At 43.9% G+C, this 14155-nt stretch overlaps 1 protein-coding gene across 1 annotated transcript in view; it reads right to left on the bottom strand.

The window, feature by feature from the left end:
- ETV6 (ETS variant transcription factor 6) overlaps positions 1-14155 on the bottom strand; it is a 143786-nt gene that overhangs the window by 92742 nt on the left and 36889 nt on the right. The window contains exon 2 of the mRNA XM_086610489.1: positions 3433-3562. Coding sequence (XP_086466615.1) covers positions 3433-3562 — 130 coding nt within the window. The remainder of the gene's footprint in view (positions 1-3432; positions 3563-14155) is intronic.

Here is a 14155-nt window from a genome sequence, read left to right on the forward strand (position 1 = left end):
TCTCCCTTTTCCAGTCTCTGGATCAAATCAGGTCAGCATAACTGAGACCCATTTGCTCACCAAACAGTAAGAAATAATTTATTGCACCAAAGGAAATTGCTCTACTAATTGTCCTGATACTATTGCCCGTTAGCACCTTCAGAGTGCCTTTAAACACTAGAAACAGTGACATTTCTAATAGGAAGGCATAAAACACTGTCTGAATCCACAGAGTGCACTTCATGTTCCATCTGAAACCTTTGCCTCTACTTATACCTTCGCTTGGGCCAGCTGCTGTTTTCAGCTGCATCTGTAGCATATAGCTCTTGAACTTGCAAGCAGGTAGAAACGAAGACGTATAGGTTAGGATGAACTCAGCCTTTATTTTGGTAAATGTCATCAGAACATCATGGAAACAGAGAAGGAGCAGAGATCTGACAAGTTACCAGCTCTACGTACAACTGGAGAAACTTACCATATCTCCCTGTTGCACTGGAACGAGTGAGAGTTGAGAGAAGTTATTACACTTCATCTTATCAACATTGTTGTACAATAAGGCTGGAACCAAACAAAATCTCAGACCTAGAAAACCCTCAGACTTTGAGGATCTACACCAAATCTTCATGCACGGTATCGCAGTATGAACTAGAAATTAGCTACTTCACCTGACTTCTAACGCAGTTTGGATTTAGGATCAAAGCTGTCTCTCAGATACATCTCAAAAAAATAAAATGAGAGGGGTCCATGCAAGAATTACAAAATCCCATGCTAACACCTCTTAAACTTCACAACTCAAGATCCAAAAGGCTCTTAGTTATTTCTGTACCTGGTATTAGGAAGACTACTCCTGAAACATGGTCATCAGTTCTGCTGTCCTCACTTTGAAGAAGGATGTCTGAAGTGGGAAACAGTTCACAGAGATGATACAAACAGAATCTGAAATCTAGAAGCTTACAGGAAGAGTGACAGCCCTAAGAACCTCTCTTCCTATCCAGTTTAGCCAAGAAAAGGTTAAGAAGTGAATTTATCTAAAAGCACCTATATCAAGAGTAGTCTTTTGACAATATTTAGCAGGAAAGGAGATAATGAGATCTAATAGTTGGAAACTGAAATTGACTAACTCAAACTATAAATAGGCCACTTAAAAAAAAAAGGCAAATAAGGAGGATAATTAAGCATTAAAAGAACATCTAGAGACCTTATATCCTCCCCATCACTGAAGTCTTTACATGAAGAGCAGAAATCTTCCCGCGTAACATGCTGTAGCTCAGTCAGTACTGGACCTAAACACAGGAGTTACTGAGTGAAGTTCTGTAACTCAAGTTGTACCAAAGATCTTTTTAGGAATTCATAATGGTCCTTTTCTGGCCTAGCTATGAATCTATATACTTTAAACAGTGCTTACAACAATGTTTGAGTCAGTTGGTTGGTGACAGCGTTTGGGTCAATATTGATTGCATACTGGGCCGCAAAATACTATACTGCCAGGGACTACAACTAGTAAGGCTTTGTAAACGTGCTCCATGTTGTTTACGACCTGAGACACTAACTTTGTGGAAGACTATTCCACAGATATTTAATGATTAATCATCTGTGCTTTTACACGACAACAAGTCAGACTGGTGCGGAAATACTAATGGGAAAGAAGCCTCCTTGCAAGTATAAAAATGTGCCAGTGAAAAGAAAAGCAAAATCAAAACAAAAATCAAGGTGAAAGGTTGGTTCACACCTAAAAATATTGGATAAAAAGTCTTCACTGAGAGGAAGCCTTATGAGCTTCACACTACTTAGCATGCTGGCTAGCTGATGAGAAGGAAGCGGGTAGTAAACACAGTGCCCCACTTCTTTCAGTATCAAGGGTTTCTGCCTTCCTGCCTTGTGCATGTCAGACCCAGTGGGGAAGACAATAGGTAATTGGAAAGCCAGCTGTGATCCTAGCTGTGGAGAGCACAGACAGTGGTTCCCACAGCAGAAGTAAATAGTACCAACTAATGCAATGAGGGACAAAAAAAAACCAAACCAGATCTCAGGGATTAAAAGCCACAGTGGGGAAAAGAACTGCTGCAGAACTGCTTCTGTGTTGGTTTCTGTGTGACTTAAGTTTTGGGCAAAGCACAGAAACGCCCTGTAAGTGTGGCAGCAAGTCCTCCTGGGGCTGGAGAAACAGGCCAGCAGCCACACGCAGGGGCAAGCAGGGTCTGGAAGCTCGGGGATACTCAGGCAGCGATCAGCCATGGTTAGAAATGCTGCAGCGCCAGCTCCCATCCCCATCAGAGAGCACAGAAAAGGAACAACTTGAGCTACGCTGCAGCACAGGTGGAAGAGAGAAAGAGGCAGCAGAAAGAAAAAACAGGACCGCGGAACACAGCATGGGCAACGCGCAACCTTGGGGCAGAGCAACTCAGTGGTCAACAAGGGTGCGAGCACGGGATTACAGAAGTGCTGGGAGCACAATTTGCATCCAGAAAAGGACTGTGCCTGGAAGACAGCTGAGGACAGGAATGAGAATGTCTTGTGATAAACATGGAGACTTTTTTTTTTCCCCCCTCTCTGAAATCCCAAACCCATTTGTCAGAGGGCAACGCACGAAGTTACGTCTACTCCTGGCCCTGTTGCTCATTGTTGCTCAAGTACCCCAGGAGCGTAACACCTGACAAAAGTTTACTTAAAACCTCTCGATTTACATCAGAACTGCTTCCTCTCCAAAAAGGAAAATTCCACTCTTCCTTGTCCCCATCCTATCTCACTAATTCACCTCTGGCTGGCCAATAGCCCTTGGCCTTTCCTATTCCTCAAACATTAAATCATCTCAGCAAGGAAGCGCCTGGCTCTCGCCTTGCCCTCCTGCTCCAGTTTTTTCTCCCAAGTCAGTGATATGCCTTTCCTCCTTTGCAGCATCCTTTTGTGCACAGCTAAGCTTATGCTTCCTCCTTTCCCACTGCCTCTGTCAGCACACACACTCTGTAGTAGGGAGCCTGGGCACCAGGAACGTTTAATGCTGAGACTCAGAACAACCTGAAAATTACCCACGGCACAAATACACTCCACTTGCCACAGTTTGTGAAACTCTGACCTTGTGTCGCAGCACATTGCTGAGCAATTCCTATACCGTGGAAACATAGCACTTCCCATCAAAATAAAAACTTCCACATCTGTGCCTGTCATGAGAAATAAGCCAAATCCTGGACCGGGGTGCAGGGGACAGGAGGCGGCAGCAGGGGGATAACGTACTGTATTTAAGAGTAATTACCTTTGGTTAAAAAGGGTATTTAGAAAAATCAAACCAACTAGAGCTTTAATAATAAATAATAATAACAATAATGATAATTAAAAAAAGAAGTCTAAGGCCAGGGGGTTTCCCTGCTCCCTTCCACAAAAATAGAAACACCTCCTCATCCCACCCCTCACCCTCCTCAATCCAAGAAGGTAAGAAGCCTCCGCGCTGACACTCACGTAGGTGTGCAGGCAGTCTGATCGTGTCTTCCTCCATCCTGATCGCTCGAGGCACTGGGACATGTAGTGGTGACGAGGAAGTGTAATTTGGTACCGGGCTCACTGGAGGTGTGTACGAAATTCTTTCCTGCTGTTAAAAAGAAAGTTGGAGGGGGGGGAGAGAAGAGAGAGGACAACGTGAACTTTGGAACAGAGGTGCGAAACCAAGAGAGGGGAGGGGGAAGTGGGTGGAAGGAAGGAAGCGCGTGTGCGCGGTGGGGCCACACAGCGATGCACCCGGCTGCCCAGGGGGACACGGAGCTCACAGCCCATCTGCTCGCCGGCAAGCGCTGCACGGGCGACGTGCCACCCACTGCTGTGGCCAGGGCCAAACAGCTTTTAGGGAGACAGGTTTAATTTTCAAAAGGTCCACCAAGTTTCCAAGGGTCTTCTCAGAAATTTGCCGAGGGAGGAAAGGGAAGTGACACACAAGTGGGGAGACTCTGAGGGTTTTATGAAAATCTGACAGCAACTCCATGATACGTGCATGAGTACGGTTACAGAAAGCGCCAAAACCACGTAATCTTATACTAACAAATCAGTCATGATCTGAGCGTGTTTATTAAGTATTTAACACTTTACTTCTTCACAGTATTTTCAAGACATTAAGCAATTAGTTCTGTCTTTTCTGCGGAAAACCATGCTCTATAGTAAAAACTACTCTATTTACCATCGAGTAACGTAGTACTTTTCTCTTCTTGCCTAAACTAGTTACCAGCACTTTCTTTGAAGTAGTTTAACTTGCAACCAAATGAGTAAGCCAGCATACAGAAAGCAGCTATGCAAGGACAGTCAGACAGAGTTAAAGGGCAATTTGTGAATGTTGCATTAGTTTCTTAATTGTCACTGTTAGGTTTTTATTTCTGAAAACGTCAGCCAAGAAATTTAAGACTGAAATTTCATCTGATGGGCAAATTCTTCCATATTCTAAGCCTGTACTCCAATCACAGCACAAATTATACCCTTTGTTAATAAACATAGCCTAAATTTTACAGGAGCATAAAAAAATCATTATCATGTGCTTCCTGGAAGGCAGTGCGCGTTATTCCCTAAAACCGTGCTGCTGACATTTAATGATGTCAGTGCAACAGTGTGGATTTACATCCACATGCACGCAGAAGCAAAAGGAGCTACTTTCATTTCTGAGCATTTGCAGGAGAGTACATGTGCAGCTCCCCACCCTGACCCCGATCTCTGGCAAATGGAAAAGAAACGTGGTGCTGGAGCAAAAGAAGGCAATTACTTCCATTACGAACCACATCATCACGGCCATGTGGCAGGGAACTAGACTGAGGCTGATAGAGGCGCCTGCAGAACTAACATCAGGACCCTCACCGCCAGCAAAGGGAAGGAGAGGTTTGTACAACGTGAGTAACTAAATGTACCAAAGCAGAAAACTCTTCAGGCAGACAAGGTGACATGTCCAAAAAGAAATGGGATATGGAGCACCTAGAAAGCCTTGCATCTCTCAGTCACCACTTCAAAGCAAGCCCAGCTCATTCTGGCACAAGGCGCTGTTACCAGCTTGCTGTTCAGGAGCTCATGGAGAACCAGAAGTTTTGCCTCAACGTCTGGAGTCCCACCACTATACTATATCCACCACAGCTCACAGTCATGGCAGAGAAGACTGACAGCACGTGAAGAATAAATGATCCATCTCAACATCAACTATTCTGGGTTTAGACAGAGTGGGAAGACAGAACTGGTTCACTCCACCACCACTACGTTGTTACTTCTGAGAGTACAGCCTCCATGACTTTCAGTTCAACACTTTTTAACTAGAAATTGTTCAATCTCGTATTCCAGTCTCCCACAAAGCCCTTTAACACTTCATTGTGTTCACTCAGTTTTTCTTTCTACTCATCACTGCCCAGGCAATAGCAATTCATTAGCTCATATGAATTTAGTTTTCCTTCGTGAACGAACAGGGATGTTCATGAAGACATGGCGAAAGGCGCACCTGCGGAGCTACAACACATCATTCTGTTTTCGACTTACGCAACTCCTCCCCTGACCCAAAGCAGCTGACTCTACGCTTCGCGTTCCCGCGAGGTGCGGCACTCTCTGCCCATTCCGCAGTCTCGCTGCCCGTTTGCACCTTCTCACCGCTGGTGCCCATACCAGTGACTTGCAACGAGACCAGCCACTTCCTAGAGTTTCCTGCTGCGATCCACAGGTCAGATAATTGAACCACACTGCAGCTGCTCATTTTGTTTACTGAACAAGATATTTACAAAAAGAGGGACGCTTCTGAAACGTAGCCACACAGATGTCTGCCTCTGCAAACAGGCACCAGAGGGTAGATGGGAGACCTGAAGACCTTCTACCCTCTCCCAAATAATGCAGGATGCAGTCCAACCTCAGGTCCCACTTCATGCTCACAGAAATACTGAATCACCGCTGCAAAGACAAGTGCTCAAAGGGCCTTCTACCTGGCCAACAGCAGGAGAGAAGGACAAGTAGAAGATGAAATTAAATCCAGAACCCTGTGCACTTCCCTCAGCACCCAGGAGGTGTTGTATCAAACTAAGACATTACGCTTCCAGTACCTGCTGCCTTCCTCTCTGCACTGATCAGCCTCCTAAAGGCGCACTGTAACTTGATTTATGCCGAGGCAGTTTCACTGAGATTTATTGTTACAAATAAATACACTTGATTCATTGTTTCCTAGTATTCATAAGAACAGGACGGTAAAACCAAAAAATAAGTTGTGGAAATGCACAGTTGCTTTTTCCATACACCTTGGCTGTCCACAGTAATGTGTGAATTGGGAATATTTGCAGAACACATTTCACAACGCACAAAGGGGAGTTAGCTATCCGACTCTTATTAGTGCCTTTGAAATGCCCTCTCTTACTAATCCTGCATTTTTTTCCAGCACCTTTAACCCAAATATCAAAGCAACTTACAGACATTAGGTGAGTCTTTTTCTTTTTATTAGACATACAGACAACTTGAGTTACAGAAAGAGCAAAGCTCAAATGAGCTAAGTAATTTCAGAGCTAAGCTGTCTTGAAAAAGGACAGCATGTGCCTCTCAAGGGCAATACACTTAACAAGCTCATCCTGAAAGAGTAGCCCTTGTAACTGTCCTGGCCACACTTCCAAAAGGTGTGGAATGGCAATGTCACAAGGAGGTCAAGGCACTGGGCTTGTGGAAAAATGAGCTTCATCCCTGTTTGCAGCATGAGTCAGTAACATGACTGGAAGCAAACTGCAAACATCAGTCCAGTTCTGCAACTTACTGCAGCTCTGTGCTTCAGCCACATGCAACTCCTGGTCTACACAGACATGTGAATGCACAAGGTCACGTTTGCTCCTCCAGGCTTTTTAAGGCTCTTTAAAGTCACGCTTTCAGGAGGTACCTGTTGCATTCACACTACTGAGAACAGATTTGCTTTAATCTTCACAACTCCAGAACTGCCCAGTGCTTCCCTCCATGGGATCCATCAGACAAAACTGTGGCTGATATCTCGTACTTCTAAGGTTATGCAACCAGATGCTCCACTACTAGGAATTTTTCTGAAAGAGTTTCCTAACCAGTCAGTTTAATATTTCCCCTTGCACTAAGGCCAAGAATAGACAGTTCAATGGTAGCGTTGCTCAAGCAGCAACGTGGGAGGAAGGATGCTGGTAGCAGAACCAGCATGAACCTTGCGTGTACTTGAGCAAATAGCCTTGCTGCAGCTTAGTCTACTGGTAAAAGAGACTAAATTAATACACATTTCTGTGGTCCTTTGAGATTATTGGTGATGAGTACTAGGAAAGAGGTTGGCATTACCACATTCCAGATTCACCACCTGCCAGGGGACTCTATAAACATTTAAAACCACAAGTGACCAAACTGCTCAGCCCCAAAAAACTGCCATCTAGAAGTAACTTCAAAATAGCAGCTCCCTAGCATTTTGCCAGTAGCCACAATGAGGTGGACAAAACAGTTGGCATATTGCTTGCTGTCATCATTTTTGAAAGGCTTCTTCAGCTCTCAGTGAGTCAGGAAAGTTTCACCATGAAATTTCACCTTGACTGCAATAATTGAAGAGATGCGTAAGTCAACCTTTACGGAGACCCTCCTTGGGGTTTACCCTAGTAGCGGCTGGTGCTCCAAAAGTGCCACCTAGACAATCAGCCAGATCTGCTGAGACAGGGGCATGCTTTCATCTGCCTGATCTAGCAGAGACAGATTGAAACACAGGGTTAAGAATCAAGACAAGCTATGGTTTTGTTCTCTTTGTACTAGAAAAGTATGAAATACTAAGTATCCAGGTGCTGAGGAAGCCTTAGATCACACCATCTTGTCTAAAAAAAGGAAGGTAACTCAAAAGCTATATTGATCATGACTATCGAGTAAGAGTGTACATAACAGCTGACTAGACTCCCAAAGCCATCAAAGCACACGTTGATTTCTGTTTGAAGAATTGAGGTAGATCCTTTACAAAATCTAGCCTGAACAGTTGGAAAATTCTGTCAGGAACACAAATAATTCACATTGCTAAAAATAATTTTTAAAAAAATTAAAAATTGCAAAATTAAATTCGTAGTCACCTTTTAAGAAAAAGGCTAACAGTTGAGGATGATGAGTGAGGCTGCAAGTAAAAATAGCTTCATGTTTTTGCTAAAATTATGCCCTTCTAAACTCCAAAGCAGCAGCCTTCATCATGAACGCTCTCCAGCTTGCAGTCTGATAGTCTTTTTCTCCCTTTACCAACCCTGCTCAGATCACAGGCACAAAGGACACACATATTTTTGCAGAAATGAAAGTAAAATATATAAGAAAGCATGATAAACAAGCCCTCATGTTGTCCCAATGACATGATCACTTCAGTAGTTAGATAGGATGGTATACTAAAATTACTTTTTTTAATTGATAAAGCAAAGAAACGCATTACCCATGCAGCAGTTTTCAGGAAACCAGAATGGCCAACATGGTCTGCAAATACCCTGCCTCTCATCACCGTGCGAAAAACCTACTTCTGTATTGCACATAATGATATTGTGCAAGGCAAAGTTAACCAAGAGTGAAAGCTGACACACGCTTGCCCCTTGGCTGCTGGTGTACAGGTGGCACCTGTCTTGTTACATTTGCAGTTCATCTTTGCTTCTCCAACCAGCCCAGACTCCCCCTGCTCCCCAGAGAAGCAGGCACTACCATAAGGTGCTGCGGTAAGTATTAGGAAGCCAACAGTTACAAGTAAAAAAGGAGAAAACTACCTATCGTGTCCTCACAGGTCATCCTTGCTTACCTGCAGGACAGCGGTAGTGGGATGCTGCTCTAAGGTAAGTTCCAGCCCCCTGGGTATCATCCCATCATCCTGTTCCAAGTCCTTGACTGTAGGACACGTACTCAGAGAGGGCAGCACTAGCAGGGGTGCAGATGTTCTGGTGCCTTCTTAGATTTTTGGGGAAGCCCTAGGCTCCAAAAACCCTGAGTAACATGCCCTTGCCTTGTGCAAATTCGAGTTTGAAACATGTGGTTGTAGCTCTTGAGACTGTGAAAGCTGGTGTTCTGGACACAACACTGACAAATCAGGGAGGATGTTCAGCTCTGTAAGGACATGGGACCAGGGCTGCTATCTCTTTCAGCAAGCACACTGAGGCAGGGAAAGTGGAAAGATAAGCCAAGGGACCAGGAACTGGGGTGAGCCTGGGGGTGTGTGTCTGTTTTTGCTACTGCGGATCCTCCTAGGAGTAGATGCCTTGGGTATGGTAGAGGGGAAAAAATGGCCTTAGAGCAAAGGGTTGTTGGAGGAGAATGAGGTGCTTGCAGGAAAGATTCAGAAGACCCTGCACATTCGGGCACTCAGCAGGGCAATGCCAGCAAACCAGCTGCAGAGGAGCACGGGACGACAGCAGGAGATTCGAGTAAGTCAATCATTAGGGAAGAAAGCAAGGGGAAGAGGAAAGGGAAGGAAGAAACATGCAGTGTTCACCAGTGTTTTGTATGCAAAGCTATAGCTGGATACAAAAGTCCAAGAGACCGCTATGAGATGAGATACAAGGTATAACATAGGGAGGAGGGGGGAAATCAGAGTCTCTAAGAGAGCGTATGGCACCGCGTACACAATTAAAACATTTTGGGATTTTGGTCAATGTTATAGCTTGCATGCTTCAACTTCTACCAGGGACAAAGGGTCAGGTTCCAGAAAAAGCAAAGTAGAGCTCTGCAGTACCAGGGTATGAATTAAACTTTCCACTTTCATCCCTTCCCCCAGTTGCTGTCATCGTCTTAATTTTCACGGCAGACTTCTCCTCATTTTTGATCCCATTAATATAGCAATTCACGTCAAATCTATCGCAGCATAATCAGCACACTATCAGTAATTAGAGAAATTAAAACAAACACAGCTCTCTGGAATGGACCTTATGCAAAGCAGCACTGGGAAAAGATTAACATCTCATTTCCTGCGCACAGAGAGCAGAGATTGTCTCGGTGACCTTAGTGATTTTGTGAAGTTCAATTCCTCCCTGCCTCCTCCCTTCAGCCTGCCTCTGACGAACCTCCCGGCACAGGGGCAGGAGACGGCTACCCTCTCACGTCTCCATCCTTACTCAAGCAAATAAAAAAAACCCACAGCGGTGCAAGAGTTCATCACGAAAGGGAAGGGGAAAGGGGACAGCGGGGAAGTTCGTGCTTCTCCCAAAATGATTACAGCCACTGTTCTAATTAAATTAAAATTGGACAGACAGCAATATTGATGCACTCAAGTGTTGTGAAAAGGCAGCTTGCGGAGGTCAATGTTGTTGCTGAAAATGCCATGATATGGTTGCATTATTGTCTAAGCACTGCAAAATATCGCAAATTAGCAAATATAAATGAAACAAAAAACCAGCTGAACCACTTGCTCAAAAACTATTTCTTTACTGAGGTCACTGATAATATGGGGAAATAGAGAATAGAAACAGGCTGTGGGAAGATAATATCAGGTAAAAAACCTACAAGATAATACACGAAGGCAACGAGCTTAATAAGAATCAAGAAAGGATTAGTCATTTATATTAATAATAATGTTATCAATAGGCAGGACAAAACATGTATGGGAGGCAGACCCTGGTTCAGAATTTGGAAGTGGAATTGTTGCACTGCAAAACAGGAGTAAAGCCTTATCAGTTTGAAGGGGGAGACCATTCCACCCACCTTACCGCAGCGAGGCTCTAAGAAGAGGCGGTAAAGCTGGGACTTGGCCCACCTGACCTACGACTTCAAGGGAGAAGTCAGCCACAGATTCAACTGTCTAATGTTAAAAAACTATCTGCCCCCAGCTCCTTTCCACATGCAACTCCAAAATTTGCGTTATGGGGTTGTCACTGCAACACTCCTCTGAAGAAGTCCCTACTGACCACTGTTCAAGCAGGGCACAGAGAAAGGTGGGCTGCCCCTCTGATCCAAAAGGCAACCCCTTCTGCGCCTGCATAATGATTTTGTTAGCACATCCGCTTAGCACAAAGTGTCACAAAAGGCTGAGAGTGAGAGTTTCTTGCATAGCTAGAAAAAAAATCAACACATGAGGCTCTGAAGTACTGTGGCCAGTGAGTAAGCAGCAGGGAAGCAGAGAGAGCAACAGAGACAGACTTTCCAGGCTTCGATATCTGCACATCAGAGATATTTCACTGCATCTTTTTCACGTTCTCTTTTCTAAAGCAGGGAGTGCTGGGGAGTCTCATCTCTGTAACGTATGGTGGTTGAACAACCCTGCCTGCACGCGTGGGAATTCACACCCTGAACACCCGTGATCGGAGTCGTGTACTCATTGCGGTGCAAAATTTCTGGAGGACATGAAACCAAGATGGGAAAACTAAGGGGAAACACGGTGCACAGGGAGCTGCCCTCTCATGTGTTGTGGGAAAGGAGCTATTCCGCCGCGTCTCAGGGCTGGCATGGCAGCACAAGTGTTTTCCCTCACTGAAGTTAGGGAGCTGTCACTGCACTGGCCAGCTGCAATGCTACTGTGTATTCAACCACATTTCCAGGACAAGCACCATTTCTGCACTTTCTACAAGGGATGAGGGCTGCTTTCTGAACATTTTTCCTGAAGCTACAATTACTGTGAACAGGATCCTTCCCAACAGGGGATATCAAGTATTTCCATAGCATGAACAGCAGGTCAGAACTGTCACATGGACGAGGTCAACTCACTCACTGCTATGGATTATCTACGTGCCCATCGGTTAAGTAGTGGAAAAATCATGGGAGAGTAATTCACATAAAAGTCACAGTTTCTTTTAATCCTCAGTCACTGATGGAATCAAAATTCCTGAGGAGCTACAACACTCTGAAATACATATTTTAAAAATACAATTTAAAAATATAAGAAATTACCCTTCTTGGTCCCATTGCACGGCTGGACTCTGCTCCTGTCTATACCTGCAAAATTCTCCAATCATTTTTTTAAAACAATGATTCTGGTCCTGATTTACATTAGTGGACGTAAAGTCTACATATGGCCCTCAATCTTTTATCTTCTCCCTTTCAGTCACTTAAGTTTACTCTCTCCCCTTATCTACATGAGATCAGTTTGAACCTGAGGGTGAACAGTGTGTATATAGGCCTGTTTGGAAACAAATTGCATCATGATATGCCACAATTATCTTATATCTGTTACCATTTGAAAATACAGGCACACCCAAAAATCAGCTACTATAACAAACTGGAAAAAAGTTGCTTATGTTTGATCACGTAGGTGCCTACTCTGGTAAGCATGAGAACATCCCTCCTCTACAAAGAAAAGCTATCCACCGCTAGAGGCACTGAGAAGACAACCCTGATTGCAAGCTTGGGTTCTGGCACTGGAAGACAGTTTCAGACCAGAAAAGCCACACCTGTGAAACAATCGTTTAACCCTGCAAGGTTGACATCTTTACAATTTTCCTCACCGGCAAAACAAAACACTATTGGCATGCACAGCATCTCCACTTGTTCATGACACCATTTCATCACACTTCAGACTTCCCATGAAAAAGGACATAATAAATACACAGAGAAACCTGGAGGTGCCATGATGAGGTCTAACCCTATGCTTTAGAGTTGCTGCTCCTAAAGGTTCAAGTGGTGCAAAAGTAACTCAGAACACACAGCATGGCAGGGAGTGTGCTACATCCCCTCGTTCAACAACACCTCTAAGTAGATAAAGGCAACTTCCAGAGGGAATCTAGGCCAGCCTGGGAAGAGAACAGCTATAATAAGGGCTGTTGGTAAAAAAATGGGCAGATCCACTTGGGTGCTCAGAAAAACTGAACAGAATCCATGAAGAGAGAAAGACAGCCAAATAAAACACCCATTCTCAAAGACTGTCTTAATAGGCTAGTCCAGAAACAAGTGGCAATAGATTTTTGCCACTATAAAATATCAGAAGGATCCAGATTATTTGACTCCCAGCATATTAAATGCAGAGGGAGTTCTTAAAAAGGACCATACTTGCGCTGACCTTGTCTACTGTACAGAAACTGGATATGGAAGAAACATCAAATTACAATCTTCCTCTCCCACTATCTTTTACCTACTCTAGGCACTTACTTCAACGTGAACAACATGAGATCTGTGTGACTAAAAAAGGAAACTCTAGCTGACAAAAGAGAGTATATAAAAAACAGCTGGAAGGATTTCACTTAGAATATTGCATCCTGCACATTTGCAGGCTCTTCATTCTGCAGCATATACACACATATCTATATATGCAAGACAGATAAGTTTTACAAGAGTCAGAAGGTCTAGCCTATAAGGAAGGAACAAAGGAACTACAGAGATGGAGAGAGATGTGACAGATACAACCCAACGGCCAAAAGGAAATAAAAACAGAGGAAAGGGAAGATAATCTGGAAGGCATATTGCAGGAGGACGAGCTAATAAGCAGCTGTGATTAAAATATTAAGATGCAATGGGGACCACTGAAGGAAGCTGAGTTACCTCAAAATAAATAAAATCTGCAGGCAGGTCAACCTGTACAAGAATCGGAGTTTTATTTTACAATTTATTTAGCATATTTAGCAGTTTTTGGAAGGCCTCTCCAATCAACAGTCTATGGGTATGAGAATGTAAACTAGAAGAAATTGAACTTTTTGCTGATCAATGCAACAGATACAAAATATTACTTAGAAAAAGCAAACAAACCACCTGAGGGATAGCTCGAGGCACAGTAAAATCTTCTATTTCCTCTAAAACATGGTCCTTCCAGCACAGAATCATTGGGATTGGCAGAACTTTAAGGAGACTTTTTAAATATGTTTGTACAGAAACAGCTGGTCATGGTACAGCATATCTGATTCAAAAGAAGAAAAGATGAGCTTTCACATGTGTTTGAAGAGAAGCTGAAGCTCCTGAGCAAGCCATCCTTTTAAGAAGGGGTAGGTGACAGAAGGAGAACAGAGCTTGAATTCAACAATATGGTCTGTATTCCAGGGACAATGACAGGGTCGAGCGATGGCTCTTTATTAAATGCTTTCTCCTCCATTAATGCTGCACACTCTAATGATTTGGCCATTGCCATTAACAAATCTGCAATGTCCCTGCCTGGAGCTAATAAGTAATGAACTAAGCGGGTGAATATTCTGTTGTGTAAGGAGAGCTATTAGCAATCCTTTCCCAACTGCTCTGAAAACAAGAGATGCCTTCCAGGTACGACCTGTCCACGTGACAGGGTACATCCCACACAGCCCTTATTCCTTCACTCTTGAAGTTCCAGCAGCACTCC

This window comes from Tauraco erythrolophus, chromosome 4 (assembly GCF_009769465.1).
Source record: "Tauraco erythrolophus isolate bTauEry1 chromosome 4, bTauEry1.pri, whole genome shotgun sequence".
NCBI classification, from domain to species: Eukaryota; Metazoa; Chordata; class Aves; order Musophagiformes; family Musophagidae; genus Tauraco; species Tauraco erythrolophus.